General features: G+C 31.7%; 2 protein-coding genes across 2 annotated transcripts; both read right to left on the minus strand.

Moving 5' to 3' along the window:
- Positions 1–4,662: 4,662 nt before the first annotated feature.
- Positions 4,663–6,624, minus strand: LOC143042414 (uncharacterized protein KIAA1958 homolog). Its single transcript, XM_076214701.1, has 3 exons — positions 5,994–6,624; positions 5,500–5,721; positions 4,663–5,233 (listed from the first exon to the last, which is right to left on the minus strand). Exons 1-3 carry the CDS (start codon positions 6,517–6,519, stop codon positions 5,049–5,051), a joined length of 933 nt encoding a protein of 310 aa, XP_076070816.1. The 5' UTR covers positions 6,520–6,624; the 3' UTR covers positions 4,663–5,048.
- A 1,005-nt stretch (positions 6,625–7,629) lies between these two features.
- On the minus strand, positions 7,630–14,807 carry LOC143043475 (uncharacterized). Its single transcript, XM_076215757.1, has 6 exons — positions 14,671–14,807; positions 13,832–13,917; positions 12,234–12,342; positions 10,830–10,942; positions 9,739–9,843; positions 7,630–8,894 (listed from the first exon to the last, which is right to left on the minus strand). The coding sequence occupies exons 1-6, from the start codon at positions 14,757–14,759 to the stop codon at positions 8,350–8,352; spliced, it is 1,047 nt and encodes a 348-aa protein (XP_076071872.1). The 5' UTR covers positions 14,760–14,807; the 3' UTR covers positions 7,630–8,349.
- Positions 14,808–21,648: the final 6,841 nt, after the last annotated feature.

Below are 21,648 nucleotides of genomic sequence, written 5' to 3' on the forward strand. Positions count from 1 at the left end.
TCTAAAATGGAAAGTATTAAGCTAATGTGCAAATCAAAAGCTCAAGCAATGAATGAGAACCAACATTCATATTCCTGACTTGGTACGAGCTTTTTTTAATATAGAAAATGGTAGCTTAAACCTGGTATTTAGGCTCGCTAAATCTCTCATTTTTATGACAGTCGCATACAATTTTATTGACAACGATGTCTATATACAAAACAAACAGACATAATAGGCAAAAACATTAAAAACGGGTAGTGATTTGTTTATATTCATTTAAAAATCAACACCTGAATATGACAGTCATGTACTTTCAATCAAAAGTAGCAATACACAACTTCTTTTTTAACCTGAATATCTGACACATTGAATCAGAAGGGAACATATTATTGTAGAAAAATAGATCGTAGGAATATAAAATAACTCCTGGCAAAAGAGCCAATTATTCAAAAACCGTTATTTTTTATATAGACTCAAAATTTAAATTGTGCAACATTCTACGACATTTGATATCCATATACAACATTGTACAATGTATATTAAATAACATTGTATATGATTTTCGGTTTCAAACTTATTCTTTGTGTCAAAATGCACACATTATTTGTTCATATTGTCATACAAGCTGTCGTGATGGCTTTCTAGTTTTATACAAGATCGAATACACAACAATCATGTAGCATTACCTAAAATAAAAATTAAGAATACCATAATCACCGTGTTATATGGTATGTTTATATATGCAGTCTTTCCTTTTATTACACTTTCAGTTCGTTTGTACTTTCTGGGAAAACAAATATTTTCTAATTCATAACTTCAAGCGAACACACAATATTTATAAATTAATCTCAACAGTGTTCAGCAAACTTTAATTTGATTAAAACAAATGCAAAATAATATTCAACTGTTAAAGTCTGCCTAGACCGCTGCAGGTAACAAACACAAAAACCAATCTACAAAATGAAAACGATTGTCATTATGTACGCAAATATATATTATGAATCAAATTCAAGATTCTGTTCTTACACACAATATTATTCACATTAATCAAAAATAACACAAGAAAAAATACATCAAGTCGGATGGTAGGGTGAGAAACTCTACTGCACCAAAAGGGAACCTCGAATCACAATATCATAAATTCACACAACCGCCAAAAGAATAGCACGAAATATTTGAATTGTCCTTATTCAAATATTATGGTCAGTTCTAACTCGAGCAATAAAAAACATGTAACCTATTATATACTTTCAAAACGTGTATAATTATAAACAAATACACGTGGTAATGTTTAAATACAAGTGTACATAACTTTAATAAATGTAATTATATGGCACTATACTCAAGTCGTTTCTACTAAAACTACGCGTTGAAGGTAAACATTAGTACTTACATTCGCCTATTGTTTATTTGTTTATTGGCAGCTATTCAAGTATTTATGTTTGTGTTTTGTTTTGGATTACTTGATTAATATCAAACTTGGTTTCGAGTCTGCTCATCACACACCGAAAATCTATCCTAAATAATAAAATCACAAAAGAGTATGAATTCTTACATATGGTAATTACTGTTTTAATTCATAAAGGATACGTTAAGAATAAAAAAAACGTAGTCTATACAGTAAAAATTATTATGTTTAACATTTTTATATTTTAGAATAAAGATAGATTTACAATAAAACATATCTGTATTGCGGGAAAAACTTACACAAGCATATACATAATCCCTGAGTATTAAAATGATATAATAAGAAATTCAACACAACATGAACACTCGCAATGGTAATCGACCAAAAGCTATCGTTTTATTATAAACTAGAAATGATAAACATCTTAAATTGATTACAGTCTTAACAATACAACAATCACAACTCCATGTAATGTCTGAGTTGCATTCATGTTTAATAACCATGCAGTTTCAAAGATAAATATAAAAAAAATGTTTGATCTAACAGCAAATGGTATACATCTATCTTCTCAACGAACAAAAAGTCATGGTAAATAAAATTATGTTCATTTACGTAAATACACATTTAAAAATGTTCAAAAGTGTACAAATGTCATCCAAGTTTGTGATCGTATATTACAAACGATAGTGCAACTAAATTGTCAACTCTCCTACAAATGTAGGAGAAGGACCGTCGGAATCAGCTGCATTGAGTCTTTGAAATCTTTTCTACTTTTCAATGTTCATGGTTATTAATTTGCTGCAGGTTGTATGTATCAGACATGGTGAAGTAATAAATGTGCAAGTGTCAAAGTAAATCTCTGTAATAACATATGGCTTCTGTCCAAATTGTGTTACAAATGTACAAATATTGTCAAATATCACGTTTGTCTGTTTGTTTTCGCCTTATCAGTTAAGCTAACTTTTAAGTATGATATGCCTCTATGACATTTGTTTAAGTCGAATTTTATTTTAGGACATATAAAGCAAGTCAAACTTTAACCATCATGTGTAAACTGTCATTTGTACTCGTCCGTTGATATATGTTGCCTTTTACTAAGATCTTGGTAAATATCCTTGTTGATTTTGGCGCAACTACTAACTAACCGAAATATATCTTTGCCCCCAAAAAGAAATACGTTGAAGTCCTAATGCAAATATGTAGGACAAAATTTAAAATGTAAATACTGAACTGCCAATGACTAATGAACATGTTACTTGTTAACGTTTTAGGTTTTAAAATAAACTATTTTCATAGTACCCACGTTTTACTCCAGATTATATTTTTTCTTAAAGGTATCTACTTTATGATATGATCTCCTGGTACTTCTTCAAGTATAAGAATGCAAAATAAGTAGAATCAAACAAGTCATATAATTGGTGCATTCGGGGAGAAAAGATTTACAGCTTTTCAGTGATTTATTTATATGCAGAAAAATGAAACAGTTTTCTCTTTAAATTTACTGATTTCCATCTCGACTTGACTTCTAAAGTCTATGTTACCTGTCGAGTACAAGAATGGCCTACCTCTCAAAAAAAACAAAAGTCCAGAGTCAAAATAGATATTCATGTGATAACTATTTTACACCACCAGGTCGATGCCACTGGTTTTGTACCCGAGGAAATCACCAGCCCAGTAGTCAGCACTTCGGTGGTGACATGAATATCAATTATATGGTCATTTTATTAAGTTTCCTGTTTACAAAACTTTAATTTTTTCTTATCCCAGGAGTAGATTACCTTAGCCGTATTTGGCTCATTTTTTTTTAAATTTTGGGTCCTCAATGCTCTTCAACTTTGTACTTGTTTGGCTTTTTAACTGTTTTGATATGAGCGTCACTGATGAGTCTCATGTAGACGAAACGAGCGTCTGGCGTATTCAATTATAATCCTTGTACCTTTGATAATTATTTTCCACACAATATGTAATTCTTTTTAATAGTTCTTCAAATTGGTTATACATGAAATACATCATATGTGTTTAACTAAACTTGATAAATCTAAAAGAGAAGAAATAAAAACGTGGTTTCATCATGTGTATGAACCTAAAACAAAATCAATCGCTGTGCATCTCTATCGATCGTTCTTATTTTCTATATATTCAAAATACGTTAATTTGAAAAGAAGTGTTACCGATTATTTGTTTTTGTCTCACTCTTGGATGTTTTTTATTTCCATTATGGTTAGACCAATTGTTCCTTTATTTCAACAGATTTATATCCATATGTTCCATTTTTAGAATTCAAGATCGGGGTCATTGTGAATGTCTTACTTAAGTAACGGTTGAATCCATAAACATTTTATAAGTGCCACGTTATAGAAAAACAAACATCTCCTTTGCACTTCATTCCCAATTCTCAAACTATATATGTAACATGTGAAAATCTCTCTAAGTGGCCCTATATGATATAAAAAACGAAGTCAAAAATGTATGTCATGAGCTGCAATACCACAAAAATTCCCTCACACTGTTCACGAATGATGGATCATATCTAATGAGCAGTAATATAAAAATTCTTAACAAAGATGTCACTGTATGAGTACAAATCAGGTACAAACTAGCATTAAGAGCACGACGTTTATTTCTTTTTTTATACTGCATACTAAGTGTTGGGAACATACGGGTACTCATTTGAGCCTCTCGAGTCTGGTTTGTCTTTACATGAATTCCATGTGTCCTGGCTGATTGAAATTGCGTTCGTATATTACGAAAAATTAATATATGCAAAACAGCACGTCAATGAAGAGTGTGACTACAAATATGGACGATCCAAACACGTTTATTGGCCGGGAATGGAATGCTTGCAGGGCATAACAGTCTCCATCGCCTTTTGATGTCCCAGTTAAAATTACCTTACACACACAACATTAACCAAACTGTAGCAGCAATATAACCAAGTTTCTGCTTCCGCTTCAGGATAACGGATATAGGGAATGGTAATGATGACTGATAACGGTCAAAAGACAGAACAGCAGTCTGCACAAATGATAATACGTATAGATTATTACATGGCATTTTTCATATTATACCCTTTATCGGCCCTAGGTCATACCGAGAGCCGATAAAGGGTATGATATGAAAAATGACATGTAATTATCTTTTTATCATATACTTCAACAGAAGAAATACTGACAAAAACCATTAAAATTTTGTTTTTCTTTGATAATTTATAATTAACCAAATACAAATTTCTGAACTTTAATTGTTGTTATTAAACGATATAATAAGCATTTCATTTATTCCTGTAGTTGTTGTTGCTGAAACTGGTTTAGAATTAGATTCGAAATTTGAAATGTCTTTCAATACAAAAGAAAGTTCAGCTTCTTGGGAAGCAGACAAAAGTTCTGCATCATCATCTGATGGTATATCATTGTTGTTATCATCCAAAGGCCTTGGGTTTTTATCCGAAGTTATTTTCCCTGTACCAATTTTACTCAAAATATTAGACATTTCCTTCTGTTGTTCAATTGATGCTGAGCTATAGGAGTTTATGGATTGAACATTTTTTTGTCCACTCAGCTGCATTATGCGTGTATCTGGTATGTCCTCATGTACCAAGGCAGTGATAGTAGTTTTTCTGACACTATGATTAGTTTTTCTACCCTGAATACCACCGTCTTCACACATTTATTTTAACAAAAGAACTTAAAGTGTTCTTTCCTAAAGCTTGTCTTGAAAACCAGACACCGTCATCCTTAATTTGCCTGGAAAACCCCAAATAAAAGGGACAATCATCTGCAACCATATCTTCTGGTCTTCTTCTAAGAAACTGTTTATATGTCTGTATAGGACATCTAGGATTACCTGAAAGAAGATAAACCAGTTCAAAATTGATTGCTAAAATGTCATTATTATACACATGTTTACAATATAATATATATATAGCTACACTTGTAATATCTGGCTGTTATTTTGTGATGGCAATATTTTGATATTTTGTTTACTACATATTTACACTGCATGTATACTATGTTTTGCGCTTTTTAATTGACTTTTTCTGTAATTCAATTAAAAAATGAAATAATTATTTTGAATCTTGTCCCCCTATAAAACTTTTCCTGAAACATTACCTGTGTCAGCAAACATCTTGGCTTGAGAGGCACGTGTATCCAAGTTAGCACAATTTCTTGTTTTAGTTATCCTTTCTGTATGTTCTAGATACTGCTGACCATCAGTAGTTGCCTTCATTTGAATGTCTCCCCATCTCAAAGTTGTGTGCTCTTCCCGGGAGCACAAACCAAAATGTAGAGTGTTATTCATCCATACTGTTCTTACTAGAGATTGAGGATTTACTGCAAATAAATTTAAGGAATTTGTTTGAGTAAAAAATATTTGATTTAGACTTGTGTATACAATGAGGTTAAAATAATATACATTCTTACGACTGTACAAAATCAGGTGAAGATAATTCAAGTTATTGTCAAATCTTTGTTTTAATACATCATGATCATATCAATGTGTTCATTTTTTAGAGAAAATTGTGACGTCACAAAGAGTCAAATAACAAGACAAAACTATTTAAAATATCAATAACAAAAATAATAATTATGCAAAGAATTGTTACCTGCAACAAGCAGCTCTTTTTCGTATAGTAAATTAACTTCTTCAGCTGTGAAGGGGTCTGCTTTCCTTTTTTGGGCTCCCATTCCAATGGATTTAAGCTGTTTCAGTTTGGCAGACATCACATCTCTAGAGTGGTGAAATTCTTTGTCAACCATAATATTTATTGCACATTTCTCTGTTAGATATCTTGAAATGCTGCTCTGCATTGACCTGACAGATTGAGGTTCATAGTTTGACTCGTCGTCTTTTTTAACTGTCATGAAGAAACGAGCCAAACATTTATCAAGTTCCGTAACAGGAATTTCTTCCGCTAAACTCATCTCGTTATTGCATCTCAACCATTTGTTGAAAAGTCTCATGTCACTAGCAGTTTTTCTAACTGTATTATCGTTTTGCAACGATTGAACAAAAGCAGCAGTGTCCGTGTCGTCTGCCATGTTTACAAACAACTTTCCGGAAATACGGAAATACCCGAAGTTGCATGTGATAAACCCCACGGACAATAACGGAAAGGCATGCGATAACATTCCGGAAGCAGTTAATAAAGGTGCCTTTATCAGCCCGCTGAGGAAATTTGTAGGAATCTGGTTAATAAACCTTGTAATCCTTTCATAGCCTTTTAATAATTTTAAATGTTATTGAACTGTAAAATTTAAGTATTATTTGATACAAGTGTATGATAACTTACTGTACATCACAACGCCAAAAACTGTAAAACAAACATATCTGATTTTTTCGGAATATGTTAAGATTATCATAGTATATCCAAGTACACCTATTGATCCTATAAGATTAATTACAATTAACGGGATAAGTAGTCTATAAAATGGATCATCTCTTAGCGTTTCCTCTGCTAAAAATCCTACAAGCACTACCAAATGCAATTCTATCGATATCAATCCGATTCCACAATTAGTCTTAACAAATGTAACTTGTAAGAAAGGCTCAGCCAAGGCAATAACTTGTTACATTCATGATACTACCTAATCAGTCGATGTTATTGTGTTTAGCGTCACTGATCATGATGAGTCTTCTGTTGACGAAACGTGCGTCTGCCTCAAATACAAAATTTCAATCCGGATATCTATAATGAGTTTATTTACATTGATATTCTCATTATTTCTAGTCTACGAAAATTGTTGTCACGATACCATCCGTATTCTATAGTTCATACATCAACATACAATGTATACTAACAGTTTAAACATAATAATTCAGATGATAAATTTAATTGGGATAATTTACAAAATTGTACCAAAACCTTAGAACGTTACACAAGATAATTTTACAGCATGGCTTAAAATTTCTTCAGTTACATGTACATGCTTTTTATTAACCTAGTTACGTACTGTAAGTCTTTTTAATATGTAATTCAGATGAATACAGATATGAGATTAAAGTTAATTACAGGTATTTTGGTAACAGGAGGAATAACTAATCTAAATCGTTTCAAGCCTTATTAATGGAGACACTGCTAGCATGATGATAACGACAAATTATTTTCTACAGATACCTAATTTCTTATATTCAAGTTAGAAATGAAAATAATTATGAAATGCCTCAAAAATGAATAGTGTAAAACCATTCAAACGGGAAAACCAACGGTATTATGTATATAAAAATCGAGAAACAATAAACACTTATGAATCACATCAACAAACGACAACTTCTGAACATCAGGTTCCTGACATAGGACATTTGCAAACACATGCAGCGGGTTTACACGTTTTAATATGTAACAACATTCACCCTTGCCGGAAACGATAGTGTCACATCCAGCATAGAAATACACACTATAAAATTTTAATTGAAATTGCTTAACTCAATCAAAAGACATATTAACACAACTGAACATACACTGATCTATAACACAATGTAAAAACAAAATCGATAAAATTGAGGGCGAATAAACATGACAAATAAAGGCAACAGTAGTTAACGGCCGTAAAATGTAAAACAATTTCAGAAAGTCAACCAAAACCTTGAACAAAATACCGCCAGATAGAATAAATTACACATGTTTATGAAAATATTTGTGTTGTAAGATATACAGTATAACTTTTCTGTATATATCATTTTTTTTCTTTATATATCACTTATTTTCTTTCTTTATGATATGTTATTGCAATTCTCCGAGGTAAAAACAAACTGCTTGCTATCAATAACGATTTCTTAATGGATTTTTGAAACAACTATTTATTGCGACTTGCTTGGTTTCAACAATACACAAATAGTTATCACCATGTGTCTGCATAAATGAAATAATATATATGACTTATTACTCAAAATGTTACTTTGTAACACATTAGGCTTCTATACAATCTAAACTGCATCAAAATACTTTAACTTTAATCATCCTAATCAACTGTCGCTGCATTGACATTATTCGGTACATCATTTGGTTCAAGACATGATTCTTCATTTAAAGTCGTTTCTAAAACAATAAGCGAGTTACTATTTTTAGAATCATGTTTTTTCAAATCAAAATGGTGTTGTTTTTCTGCTAAACACTTTTCAGTGCCAATTTCGTTTTGTCTTGTGACCTCTATCGTAACTAATGAATGATAGGGATGTAAATACCCCTCACTGTCAGTACCGCCATTTGTTACCTGGTTACCAGAACTTCTCTTACTATCATAGGTACTATTGGATGACGATTCGAAACGCATGTTTTCTTCTTCAATGTCAATATAATCGTGTTCCTCGACTGGTATTTGATTACTTTCTTCATGGACATGCGATTGGTGTGTTAATTGTATTCCCGATCCTGACGTATTCAATGAGTGCTTTCGTTTGAGTCGACGTTTCCAGCAGACAAAGATTAAGATGATAACTAAAGCTATTATCACTAGAACACTGCCGACACCAATAGAGAATGTAAAAAGTTGTCTTCTTATCAAATCTGTAAGAAAATAAACAAATACTAACTTTTTTTCTATGTTTCAACAGGTTATTGCAAACGAAATAACGAAGTACATAAACGCAATCTGGTCACGACTTCGCATTGGTATGTTGTTGTTTGACAATAAGGCAAGTTTCCGTGCTACACAAATACAAGAGGCTTCAGTCCTAATGTGTACTTGGTATTACACATTTTCGGAACAAATATTAAGAATAAAGCCATTTGAAGTAAAAAAGAAATATGTGTACCATGAAATGTTTATGACGTCATGTAGTCGACGTTAACAATGACATATACAAAACTGTGTAGTAAACGAATACAAATGTATTCATGTATCTTTTATGAATCATGTATTTCTAAAAACTATATAGAAATTTTGAAATATATGTTAATGCAATAGTTTTTTTATGCGAAATGTGAAATAGTTCTAAAATGGTCTTGTGCCAGAAAGGTGTCATGTTTTCTTTTTTTCTTGTATGCTCGCACGGTCTACGCTTTTACAAACATATAAGATTACTAAATGAAGCATTTAATACACATAATTACATTTTTCTGCTAGGTTAATGAAAACACGATTTCTGTGAAGTTTTGTTTTTATTTATATATGCCCTTAATGGTTGAATCTGGTGATATAATGATGTTACATTTTATTTTGAAATAAATGTCAATTTCAGAATGAAGCGAGATGGATGTTATCCAATATAAATAACGTAGTACAATGAAACTTACATGTAATGAAATTATCTAATAATATTAGACGTTATAGCCTTATAAAAAATGTATATACATGTTAAATATGCAATGTACTTGGTAATAATTTTATTATAAGTTTAAATATATGTACCTTGAATCAGATGATCTTCGTTGATACTGTGCTGTGTTTGAATTTCTACTGTCATCTGTTTGATCTCGATTGTTGTATAGTCTTTCACATCTCCTAGATGGTTTCCTATTGTAAATGTCAATGTTTATACCAGTATACTAATATAAGGAGCTAAATGTTTACCAGAACATTAATCTGTATGTGAACTATCTTTTCAACAGACAGGACTGTCAGAAAAATAAAAATAAAACGTACAATGTATTGGTCTTCAGCAATAACCATACATCAATAGAACCAACAAGTCCACCAGCGAGAGAGCGCAATGAGAGTACTGTATGTCCAGTTACCACAAAGACTCAATAAGAACAAAATCATAGTGTTGAACACTGGTAACATGTTCTGGCATATATCATTGTATCGTAAGAAATTCATATAATTATACAGATAAAGCCGCCATTCTGTGAATTTTGGATATTTTGAATTTTGATAAATGATTCTGGAGTGAATGGTTTTTTTTACTCGAGACATTAGAACTTTTTTTTATCTATAGTTCTTCGCAAGAAGATTTCTTTGAAATAAATTGCAGGAACTTAGATAAACAAAACATATTAAATTCAAGATATTAACAATTGTTGGATTTTTTTTATTATTTGCATTTGTCCTTTTGATAATCTATGATAATACAAATATTACAAATATTTAATTGATGGTGAAATTCGTCATTTAATTTCGTTGGGCTCGTTTATATGTATACTGTAACAGCGATATTGTACCAAGAACATATATATTGATTAGAAAAAAGTAAAATCACAAAAATACTGAACTTAGAGGAAAATCTATTCGGAAAGTCCATAATCACATGGAAAAATCAAATAACAAAACGCATCAAAAACGAATGGACAAGAACTGTCATATTCCTGACTTGGTACAGGCATTTTCAAATGTAGAAAATGGTGGATTGAACCTGGTCTTATAGCGCTAACCCTCTCACTTTGATGACAGTCTCATCAAATTTCGTTATATTTACATTGATGCGTGAACTAAACAGACACTGTTCACAATTTGTACTGAATATAATCAAACCCATAAATTACTAAAATTTTAGTTCTTACCTCTTATTTTACTTAAAGGCATCCCAGTAACAACATTAACGTTAACATGTTGAGTACCATATGTGACAACTGTACTATTCGACGTTGAAACACATCCATGGAATCGATCACACCTACAACAAGTTTGAACTTTCTAAATATATTTGGACTGCTTCTCTCTTCTCAAATTTAAATGCGTGTGCATATGGTTGTTAAATTAGTATTGGAACTGTGTTTTTTTTTTAAATGATGATTGATACATGGTAAAATTAATGTACTTTAAGAGTGTGATACACCAAAGCTTTTAAAAAAAAAATTCCTTGTTGAAAAATAAAACAATTATAAATAGATACGACTCTTGGTGTGTGCCTCTCTGGAGGTGTACCTAGATTGCCAGGAGTTATACAATATAGATAATGCTTTTTTGGAAACATTGTATATGAACATTGTTTATCAAAGCAAATCGTGCAAATTGCAGAGTAACAAAGCAAATAAACACGTCTTAATAATTGATATTTCAATATTGATTGAATTTTTCTGTGAAATATATGTATAATAAAACGAACATAGATTAATGACAGTTGATCGGAACATAAATAAACATAGTTAATGTTCCGGCATTTGATGTCTTATCCTGGACGAGAAAAGTCTAGCATTTGTTATCTCATTTAAGCAATAGCTGTTGCAACCATAATATAACCAATCAGAATCTGTTTTGTGCTACCTTATTATTTCAAGATGGCGTGTATTTCGACTGAAACTAATAGCTCTGCACATTGATGCGAAGCAAAAATTCACAATTGTACAAATGGTTTTTAGAAATGGCGTGATGAACGATTAGTCATATAGTTGAGTTGTGTTGTTTTTTTTAAGTTTTTAACTTATCTTTTTTCTCGGATACTGATAGAGATCGCACGTTGTTAACATGTATATCAATTATATCCGATCGCACAAGGCACGAGTGATATCGCAGTTTTACAAATTTCATATTGTCCAACTTATAACGTAATATTTTTAGTAAAATAACTATCTACATTTTATAAGAATCCCATAATAGTACATTTCTATGTTAGCAAGTTATCAAAACTTCGTATGCACCTATCAGAAACATGTAATTTCTTGATTTATGTTGATCTTAGTTTTGCATTCTGTTATAGAAATAGTGACGAATAGTCCTTTTGCTATAACGTCTAACTTGAACTATTAATTCATAAACAAACCATATAACGTTATCTTAGATCTAACTTCTGTCGGGCATCTTCCTTGTTTGATACTTATTTTTCTTCTAGATGCCGCTATGAGTTGTATTAAAAAAAAAGATGTCAAGTATCCTTGCTTTTGACATGGTATGCCTCCCGTGTAGTCTTTGATAAAAGGGTAACACTTATTTCGTTGAATTTTTGGATATGGATATTTCATATCTACCTTTCAAAAAGATTGCATTCACATTTCTCAGCACATTTCAACCCGTAAGTTTCTCCTATACAAGCTGTGCACCCTAACCCAGCTTTTGATGTGAATCCAATTCTGCACGCTGAAATTAGCTAACTAAACTATATCAAAGTATAGAAATAAGGTGCCTTTAGAAAGTATGATTAATTAATTTTTAATAACATTACTTCTGTGCTTTCAGATTTCTTTTGTTTTTTAAAATTTCCATCTATTTATTATTTTTGATTTTTTATTATATACATGAAAGAGGAAAACGCAAAACATTGGTAAAAAACCCTCATAAACGGCCAATAACCCTTATAAAGAGTCGACTGACGATTTTGATCATGGAATCTTATTTTTAGTTCTCGTCTGGGGAATGATATAACCATTTTCAAAATAATAGACAAAACTTGCATTGAAGCTCTATGTTCTATTCTAAGCCATGTCTACCATGTTGTTTGGCATGAGGGGTCAGCGGAAACATTTTACAAACAAGATACCCCAATGATAGGTTTGATGAAGGGTTAAAATTGGCCCTTCATTTTTGACGTTTTTTAAATCGGGCCAAAAAATTACAAATTTTGCATTGAAATACTTGTGATAATACACCTTATCGCTAATCCCGACTGACCCGGCCGCTTGAACTTTTGACGCATACAACAATCATTTTTCCATTGTGGCGTCAGATATTTTGTTTTATGACGTCACAATTTTACGGGAACCTGTGTGATTTTCAGTAATGGCGGACAAATAACGATAAGGTGTATACTATTAAGACAAAAACATATTTTTTGGCACTTTCCTTTAAAATTTAAGAAGCTATGATTCCTGAAATAAATATTATTTGTATTTTAGGTCAATTTTGGTTATTTTTTTCCCATAATATTAATTGTTTTTGGCATAGTTAACCTAGGCCTCCATCCACGATCCAAAACGTTTTTATATTTATAAATTTTGTATCAAAATTGGAATCATTTGGTTACAAAAGTTTTTGGATCGTAGGTGGCGGCCAAGGATCTCCTAAAGGTTTTTGGTCTGAAAATTGCACAAAATCCCCATATTGTAACACAATGTCCAAAATGGGCCTACTTTAGAGAATATTTTGTTCTTTTACAAAAAGAACTGATCTATTTAGCATTAAGGTTTTTGAAAAAGACGAATTTACGAATCAAATCGTGACCTTTTTGATGTTTTATGATAAAGTTAATATTTTAATCCGTTTTGTGCCATAAGTTAACTTTGTCCTTTGTACTTGTAGTTCAATTGTAAAACATAATTGTAATATTCAACGGACGACAGCGGCCAAGTGATGAGATGAGCTAACTTGACCCTATGGGCAAGGAGAGTTTGACATAGAAAAATGAAACGTCGGTCATTGTTTTTTGTCATCTCCTTGACCAGAATAATATTAATTATCAAATTGGGAATATGACAACATAACACATAAAGTTGCAAATAATGTCAAGTAGGTCTATTGTGGTTTTATTGAAATGCGGAAATTTTCATATTTTTTTTTTTATTTTTTTTTACATTTCGAGTGATCATTGAATTAGCTTATTTGTTTAATAATAGAGGCCCTTGACACTCACCTTTACATGTTTTATCTTCTTTCATTTCATAGTTATCACAACAAAACGTCTTTTTGAAATAAAATGAACGACCGTTAGTAGAGGCACTGCAAATACATATTCATATTTGATAAGCTTGTTTTACTTATTAAACGTTAAATGGCAAATAGTTCATGCATATTCAGGACCAGTCAAATTAATGATTAATGATAATACTTCTGGTTTAGGTTAGTAAAAATGTTAGCGCCTGCTGAAATGTGTAAACCAGCATTTGTTTTCACGTGTCCAAAGTCAGGCACCTGTTGTTCAGTAATGGTCAGTTATTGATATGGTGCATGCGTGTTTCTCGTTTTTTTTAATAAAAATTAGACTCTTTGATTTGCTAAGTAAATGGTTTTACACAAGTCATTGTAAGACCCTTTATAGCTTGCTGTTCCGTGTGACTTGAATGGAAAGATGACTTATCAGCACTCGTACCACATCTTCTTACATGTATATAATAGATTGACGGGGAACATGGACCGTGCCACTAGAATATAAAATTATTTTTGATTGGCATATCAATTTATCTTTGAAACAGCAAACCGACTCAAAGCGTTTTAACATTCAGATAGAATATATAGCACCCATCCTTCACACTACATTCTGTAAGATTTTAATATTAATATTCCTACCGATCGCTGCTTTATGTATCCCAAACCGTGTTATTTTTAATTATCGTAACAACTGTTGGTACTTGTTTACATTGTAAGATTATAAGATATTAGGGAGCTACCATTTGATTTTTTTGATACGGTAAACACAAGACAACATTTCCCATCCTAACCCTTCCCTCTAAAAATCAAATGGTAGCTCCTTACCTTTCAAGTCGACTGCAGACACCTTCTGTTCTACCTTGATTTAAAAGAAGGCAAAGAAGGTAGATGAAAAATACACTATAAACTCCCATGATTATGATATAATTACCGAAATTAATAAAATGTTAATTATTAATTTGATATGCGCTTCCAAACAATAGCATTGAATGAAAAACGACAGGAAGTTAAAATAAGGACGATGATAATATCACGGAAACTGATATACAGTTGAAGTGCCGATTTACTAATTATATATGTATATATTACTGATAAATTGTAATTTAACACCAGAAAAATAGGTTATACTTCGGTGTTGACATATAATTTTTTTTTTTTTTTTTATAAATTCCATGTTTACAAAACATTGAATTTATCGAAAAAGTAAGGATTCTCTTATCCCAGGCATAAATTACCTTAGCCGTATTTGGCACATTTTCTTTTTTTGGAATTTTGGAACCTCAATGATCTTCAACTTTGTACTTGTTTGGCTTTCTAAATATTTTGATTTGAGTGTCACTGATGAGTCTTATTGTAGACGAAACACACGTCTGGCGTACTAAATTATATCCTGGTAACTTTGATAACTATTTAGACCACTGGGTCGATGCCACTGTTAGTGGACGTTTCGTCCCGAAGGGTATCACCAGCCCAATAGTCAATATTTCGGTGTTGACATGAATATCAATAATATGATAATTTTTATAAATTTCCTGTTTACAAAACTTTGAATTTATCGAGAAACTAAGGATTTTCTTATCCCAGGAATGGATTACCTTAACCGTATTTGGCACAATTTTGTGGAATTTTGAATCTTCAATGCTCCTGAACTTTGTACTTGTTTGGATTTATACATATTTGGATTTGAGAGTCACTCATTAGTCTTATGTAGACGAAACGCGCGTCTGACGTACTAAAGTATAATCCTGGTACCTTTGCTAACTAGTTAGACCATTTTACGTTTGAAAATCAAATACATATAGATTAGACCGTTGGTTTTCCCGTTTGAATGGTTTTACACTAGTAATGTTAAGGGCCCTTTAAAGCTTGCTGTTCCGTGTAAGCCTAGTCTCCGTGTTGAAGCTCGTACTTCAACCTAAAGGGCTTTACTTTTATGAATTGTGACTTGGATGTAGAGTTGTCTAATTTGCACTCATATCACATCTTCTTTTATCATGTTTATCTATCTGTTATTTTTGCGAAAATGTACATCACATTGTGATTCGTACAGAAGGCATTAAACAAGAATTATTCAACCAACGGCATCAGAATATGTTCGCTTTGGTGTACACATGTGATGAAACTACACACAATCTTTTTAACGCTTAAACGGCATTTGTCCTTGTAGACAATATTTTAATTCTCCGCTTAAAAGTGACGTGCACAATAGGATATTCATAAGTTCTATCTTACACATCACAACTTTATTTAAAGACTTGCCTTTTTCCAATACAATTCTCTGAATAGAGGGTAGTTGTTTGTGCCTGTTGCCGAGTCAGAAGCATGTAAGTCAGTGGTTTCGTTTGATGCTGTGTAACATATTTGATTGTTGTCCATAATTTTGAAAATACATTAGAATTGTATTACATTAGTCTTTTCGCGTCCATGTATAGCGGATTATGCTGTAAGGGCTTTGTGCAATGTTAAAGGCCATAAGGTGACCTATAGTTGTAACTTTCTGTGTCACATGGCCTCTTGTTGAGATGTGTCGCATTGGCAATTAAACTCCATCTTAGTTTAAAGTACTGACCCATGTGATCAAGTTAATACTACCGGTCGCTTTTCAAAATGTTAAACGACAGTGAATAAATGTCACTCATACTGATACACTCAATTTTATTTAATCAGGGTTTAATAAGAATTGACGCTCCGGGCCGAACAAGGATTAATATTCTCCTAACTTAAAGAGAGTTAAGGTGTGGCAAGCCCTAGTTAATTTCGTGTCATTCTGTATGGGAAGGTTAAACATGTTAAATAGAAACGAAGATACCAAACAGGGACATTCAAACTCATAAGATGAGAATAAACTGGATTCAATGTGAGGTTGTTGCTATGGTGACATACGAAGGTTGCTGATGTCATTCGAATGAAAAGATGTCAGATCATGTGAGAAACACATTTATAATTCAATCAATTTTTAGACGAAAATAAATGATATATTAAGCACAACTCCTCCACATGGTTTATCTTTTTAATGTTGGAATACCCAAATTTATGACTGAACTAGAAATGTTAACTCGAAAAGATTTAGTTTAAGACCTCGGCAATTCCATTGGATTATATTAGTCATTATTTGATAAAAGAAGGGCGAATGTTGTCGAGTTTGCCAGCATTCTTATTTCGCTCACCCTGAGATTGTGATATTTCGGGTGGCGGAACACTGTCGATTTCCATTTCAGTTTCGTCGATAAGTGTTGAAAATCTGTTGTGTGAGGAGAGTCGTCGATCCCCAGGACCACACACAGCTGGTTTTACTCCGCCTTGACCCTTACCCCGCGACCTCGAATCAGAATACCTCTGAGAGTATGTATTTACTGGCTTCTTTTGAACATCCTTCTTTTCTGGAGAACGAAGAGGAGATCGGGCTCTAGAAGACTTTGTACTGGATGAAGAAGATAACTTATTAGATGCAGATGAAGGAAGACTATTTGAGGTGGAAGAATCATCTATGTCACTGGGAAGATCCAAGATAGATCCACCGTCCCAACTGTCTGATTTAGCTGTTTTTTTTTATTTGCTTTCTCTTTTTCATATTTTTTGGTGATGATTGTGAGCTCTGTAGGGAAGATTGAGTTGATTGAGTACTGGTTTTGGAAGATTTTGGTTTTCTTAGAATTGATATTATATCGTTCTGTTTCAACAGGCAGCATTGTAAATGTGTCCGCATCAATTGGCCAAGTCATGTGAGTTTGTGTATTCTCGTGACTGAGTGAGCGGACAACTTTGCTGGCGTACGATGGCCTGTTTGAAACAAGGAGATCATTCGAAAGCTATCTGTTTAGCTTCTGGGTAACTGATGTTTCTTTCTGTTTTAATTTTAATAATATGTTTTTCTTTAAGGTAAACAGGGCAGTCCCTAGACGATGAAAAATGAGATTCACCACAGTTTACGCATTTAGAAGATTCACAGTTTGTTCCCTCGTGTCCTTCGTCAGAACACTTGAAATATCTCTGCGTACCACGACATTGTTTGCTTCCATGACCAATCTTTTGACAAGTAAGGCATCGAACTGGGTTAGGGATAAACATGTCAACTCTGATTCCAAAGCAACCAAAAGTAATAGATGGAGGAGGAGTTGGAGTTCTAAAGGTCAAAAGATATGTATTTAATTTGTTTATATTTCCATTCTTTTTTATTTAAAATCTAACAACATCAGTTACCCCTTTGCTTGAAAGTTCCTCACCGATTTCTTCCACGGTAAGGTCACCAAGGTATTGACTTCTGTCTCGAATTATCCCCTTACAGCTGTTCAAATTGTTGCGAGGAGAGGCAGAAACAGGAAAGTTTGTAATTGTAGTCATTGTAAGCAAATTTGTTGATTGACTTTTGTTGGAACATTCAACCAACAAACTGCAATGAACTGCCATATCTCATTTTTGAAACTTTTTTTACAGTACCAGCAACGCTTTGAATTTTTTTATGATTTGCGAAGGGTGATATTTTTTAAATTGGTTTTTCATCTGTTCCTTTTATTACAATAAATCTTGGTCAACTGTCATCTCCCGACAGGGCACTGAATCATCACCTTTTCTTTTCTTATGTATTAAAGCTGATTTAGAGGGTTGGTTTTGTTGTGCCATATGAAAGGAGAAAGATTCACCATTCTTGTCATCCACCCACCTCGAAGTGCCTACAAGTATCAAGTGCTAATGCTGAAAACGAGCTTCAAATATAATGTAGCTGGTCCTCAAAATCAGCACCTAAGATCCACTGCGGAAAGCACCAGATGTTCTAAGAATAGTATACTCAAGCAGAGCGTATCCATCAAGCGAAATAGAAAGCATACCACTTGATTGAACCATGAGCCATCGCCTTCTTCAGTAATCCGAAATATAAATAGCTTAATTTAAAACACATGTGTATATAATGAAAATTGTTACAAGACAGCTTATTGTTGAGGATTAACTGAAGGGCTCAACATGACCAGCCGATTGATCTAACCGGGTCCATCCGACCTCCAGTTTAGATGGTATCGGAGCCAAAGCAGCTTATTGAACTATAGTCTCGTCCGTCCGGGTATTTTCTGACCGTAAGGAGTCTGGCTATATCGCTCATCCACTAGTATCTCGTCAACAACCGACACAGGTACAGTACTTGCAACCTTAGGCGTTACTATTTCAGCGATCAATCAGCGGTCATCGATCAGTCACCGATCAGTCAAGTTCGCGTCAAACTCACGTCAGCAATCCGTCAGACTTATAGTAAAAGTAATTGACTGATCGGACTGATCGGACGGATAGTACCGATCGACCTTGATGACGGATTGAACTTTAATACGTCACATGATAAACTAATACAAATTACGGAATCTTAGTTTCGTTTAATTTAATTAAAATGGCGACTCGTGAAAATCGAACGTTCAGTGATACATTTTGTTTATCAATTATTTAGCAAAGTTTTATGAATTGAAATGAAAAGAAATGTACAGATAAAACCTAAATTAAAATATCATCACTAAAGAATGGTCTTTTTCGTTTTATTTAATAGGTTATATACATGTATTTCCAAACCCGGCGAGTGTCTACATCGCGAAATTGATTTTATTATTTTCCAAACATACTCGGGAAAAACAAAATGAAAGGATCAGTTATTGAAAAATGTAGTCTATTTTTTTCAATATTTCAAATTTTTGTATCCTTATCATCATATAATTCTTTAAAAAAAACTTATCATAATCATGGACTTTCTATATTCGTCACAATCGAAGCCTTTAAAATAACAAATTATCAAAATAAATGCTGTTTTTTAAACAAGAAATATGAATAATTTTAAACAACGCAACCAACATTACATTATATTTTTCTGATAGTCTTTTTTTACCTTAATAAAAAAAATAACTACTCCTAAACAATAAAAAGTACAAAAATCCAATGGTGGTAAACATAAATATATTCCTTAAAAATAAATAAATAATTTTAGGCAGATTTATTCTTGAATAATTCACATTTTCTACAAAATACATATGAAAATCATTTATAACAACTGATTGCAATTGAAATTATAATATTTTCCAATATGAGAAGAAATATTTGCATCTTTGGCACCGTGTATAAAAAATAATATCTTTTTCCATAAAGTAGCCATGTTTTATGAAGAACAGCCAATCCTGATGTACAAAAAGTACTCAAAATTGAAATCATATGATGGTTAATAATTTGTATCAAAATAAATCAATAACTGCATTCTTATTCCACAAAAATAAAAGTTTAAGTATTTTAATTCTCACTAAATCTCAATTCTAATAAGAAGACTTGTCTCAAGAATGCAAGATGGTAAAAATAACTGATTTAAAATAGAATAGTATCATTTCTGATAAAAAGAATAATAATTTTGGTTATTTTAAACAATGCAAAAAAAATTTTAGTATGATTTTTCTGATATTCTTTTAATTTTATGACAAAAAAACTATTCTAAACTATAAAAAGTACAAAAATTTAATGGCGGTCAATAATTTTCAGTAAAATGAAGAAATATTTGCATTTTAGGCAACGCGTACAAAAATTTAGTATCTTTTTCTTTAAAGTAAGCATATTTTATGAAGAACAGCCAATCTTGATGTACAAAAAGTACTCAAATCATATGACGGTTAATAATTTGTATCAAAATAAATCAATAACTGCATTCTTATTCCACAAAAATAAAAGTTTCAGTATTTTAATTGTCATTATATCTCAATTCTGATTAGAAGACTTGTCTCAAGATGGTAAAAATAACTGATTTCAAATAAAATAGTATCACTTTTGATAAAAAGAAGAATAATTTTGGTAATTCTAAACAATGCGAACAAAATTTTAGTATGATTTTTCTGATATTCTTCTAATTTTATGACAAAAAAACTATTCTAAACTATAAAAAGTACCAAAATTTAATGGCGGTCAATAGTTTTCAGTAAAATGAAGAAATATTTGCATTTTAGGCAACGCGTACAAAAATTTAGTATCTTTTTCCTTAAAGTAAGCATATTTTATGAAGAACAGCCAATCTTGATGTACAAAAAGTACTCAAATCATATGACGGTTAATAATTTGTATCAAAATAAATCAATAACTGCATTCTTATTCCACAAAAATAAAAGTTTAAGTATTTTAATTCTCATTATATCTCAATTCTGATTAGAAGACTTGTCTCAAGATGGTAAAAATAACTGATTTCAAATAAAATAGTATCACTTTTGATAAAAAGAAGAATAATTTTGGTAATTCTAAACAATGCAAACAAAATTTTAGTATGATTTTTCTGATATTCTTTTAATTTTATGAAAAAAAACCTATTCTAAACTATAAAAAGTACAAATTTAATGGCGGTCAATAGTTTTCAGTAAAATGAAGAAATATTTGCATTTTAGGCAACGCGTACAAAAATTTAGAATCTTTTTCCTTAAAGCAAGCATATTTTATGAAGAACAACCAATCTTGATGTACAAAAAGTACTCAAATCATATGACGGTTAATAATTTGTATCAAAATAAATCAATAACTGCATTCTTATTCCACAAAAATAAAAGTTTCAGTATTTTAATTCTCATTATATCTCAATTCTGATTAGAAGACTTGTCTCAAGATGGTAAAAATAACTGATTTCAAATAAAATAGTATCACTTTTGATAAAAAGAAGAATAATTTTGGTAATTCTAAACAATGCGAACAAAATTTTAGTATGATTTTTCTGATATTCTTCTAATTTTATGAAAAAAAACCTATTCTAAACTATAAAAAGTACAAAAATTTAATGGCGGTCAATAGTTTCCAGTAAAATGAAGAAAT

This window comes from Mytilus galloprovincialis, chromosome 8, assembly GCF_965363235.1.
Source record: "Mytilus galloprovincialis chromosome 8, xbMytGall1.hap1.1, whole genome shotgun sequence".
NCBI lineage: Eukaryota > Metazoa > Mollusca > Bivalvia > Mytilida > Mytilidae > Mytilus > Mytilus galloprovincialis.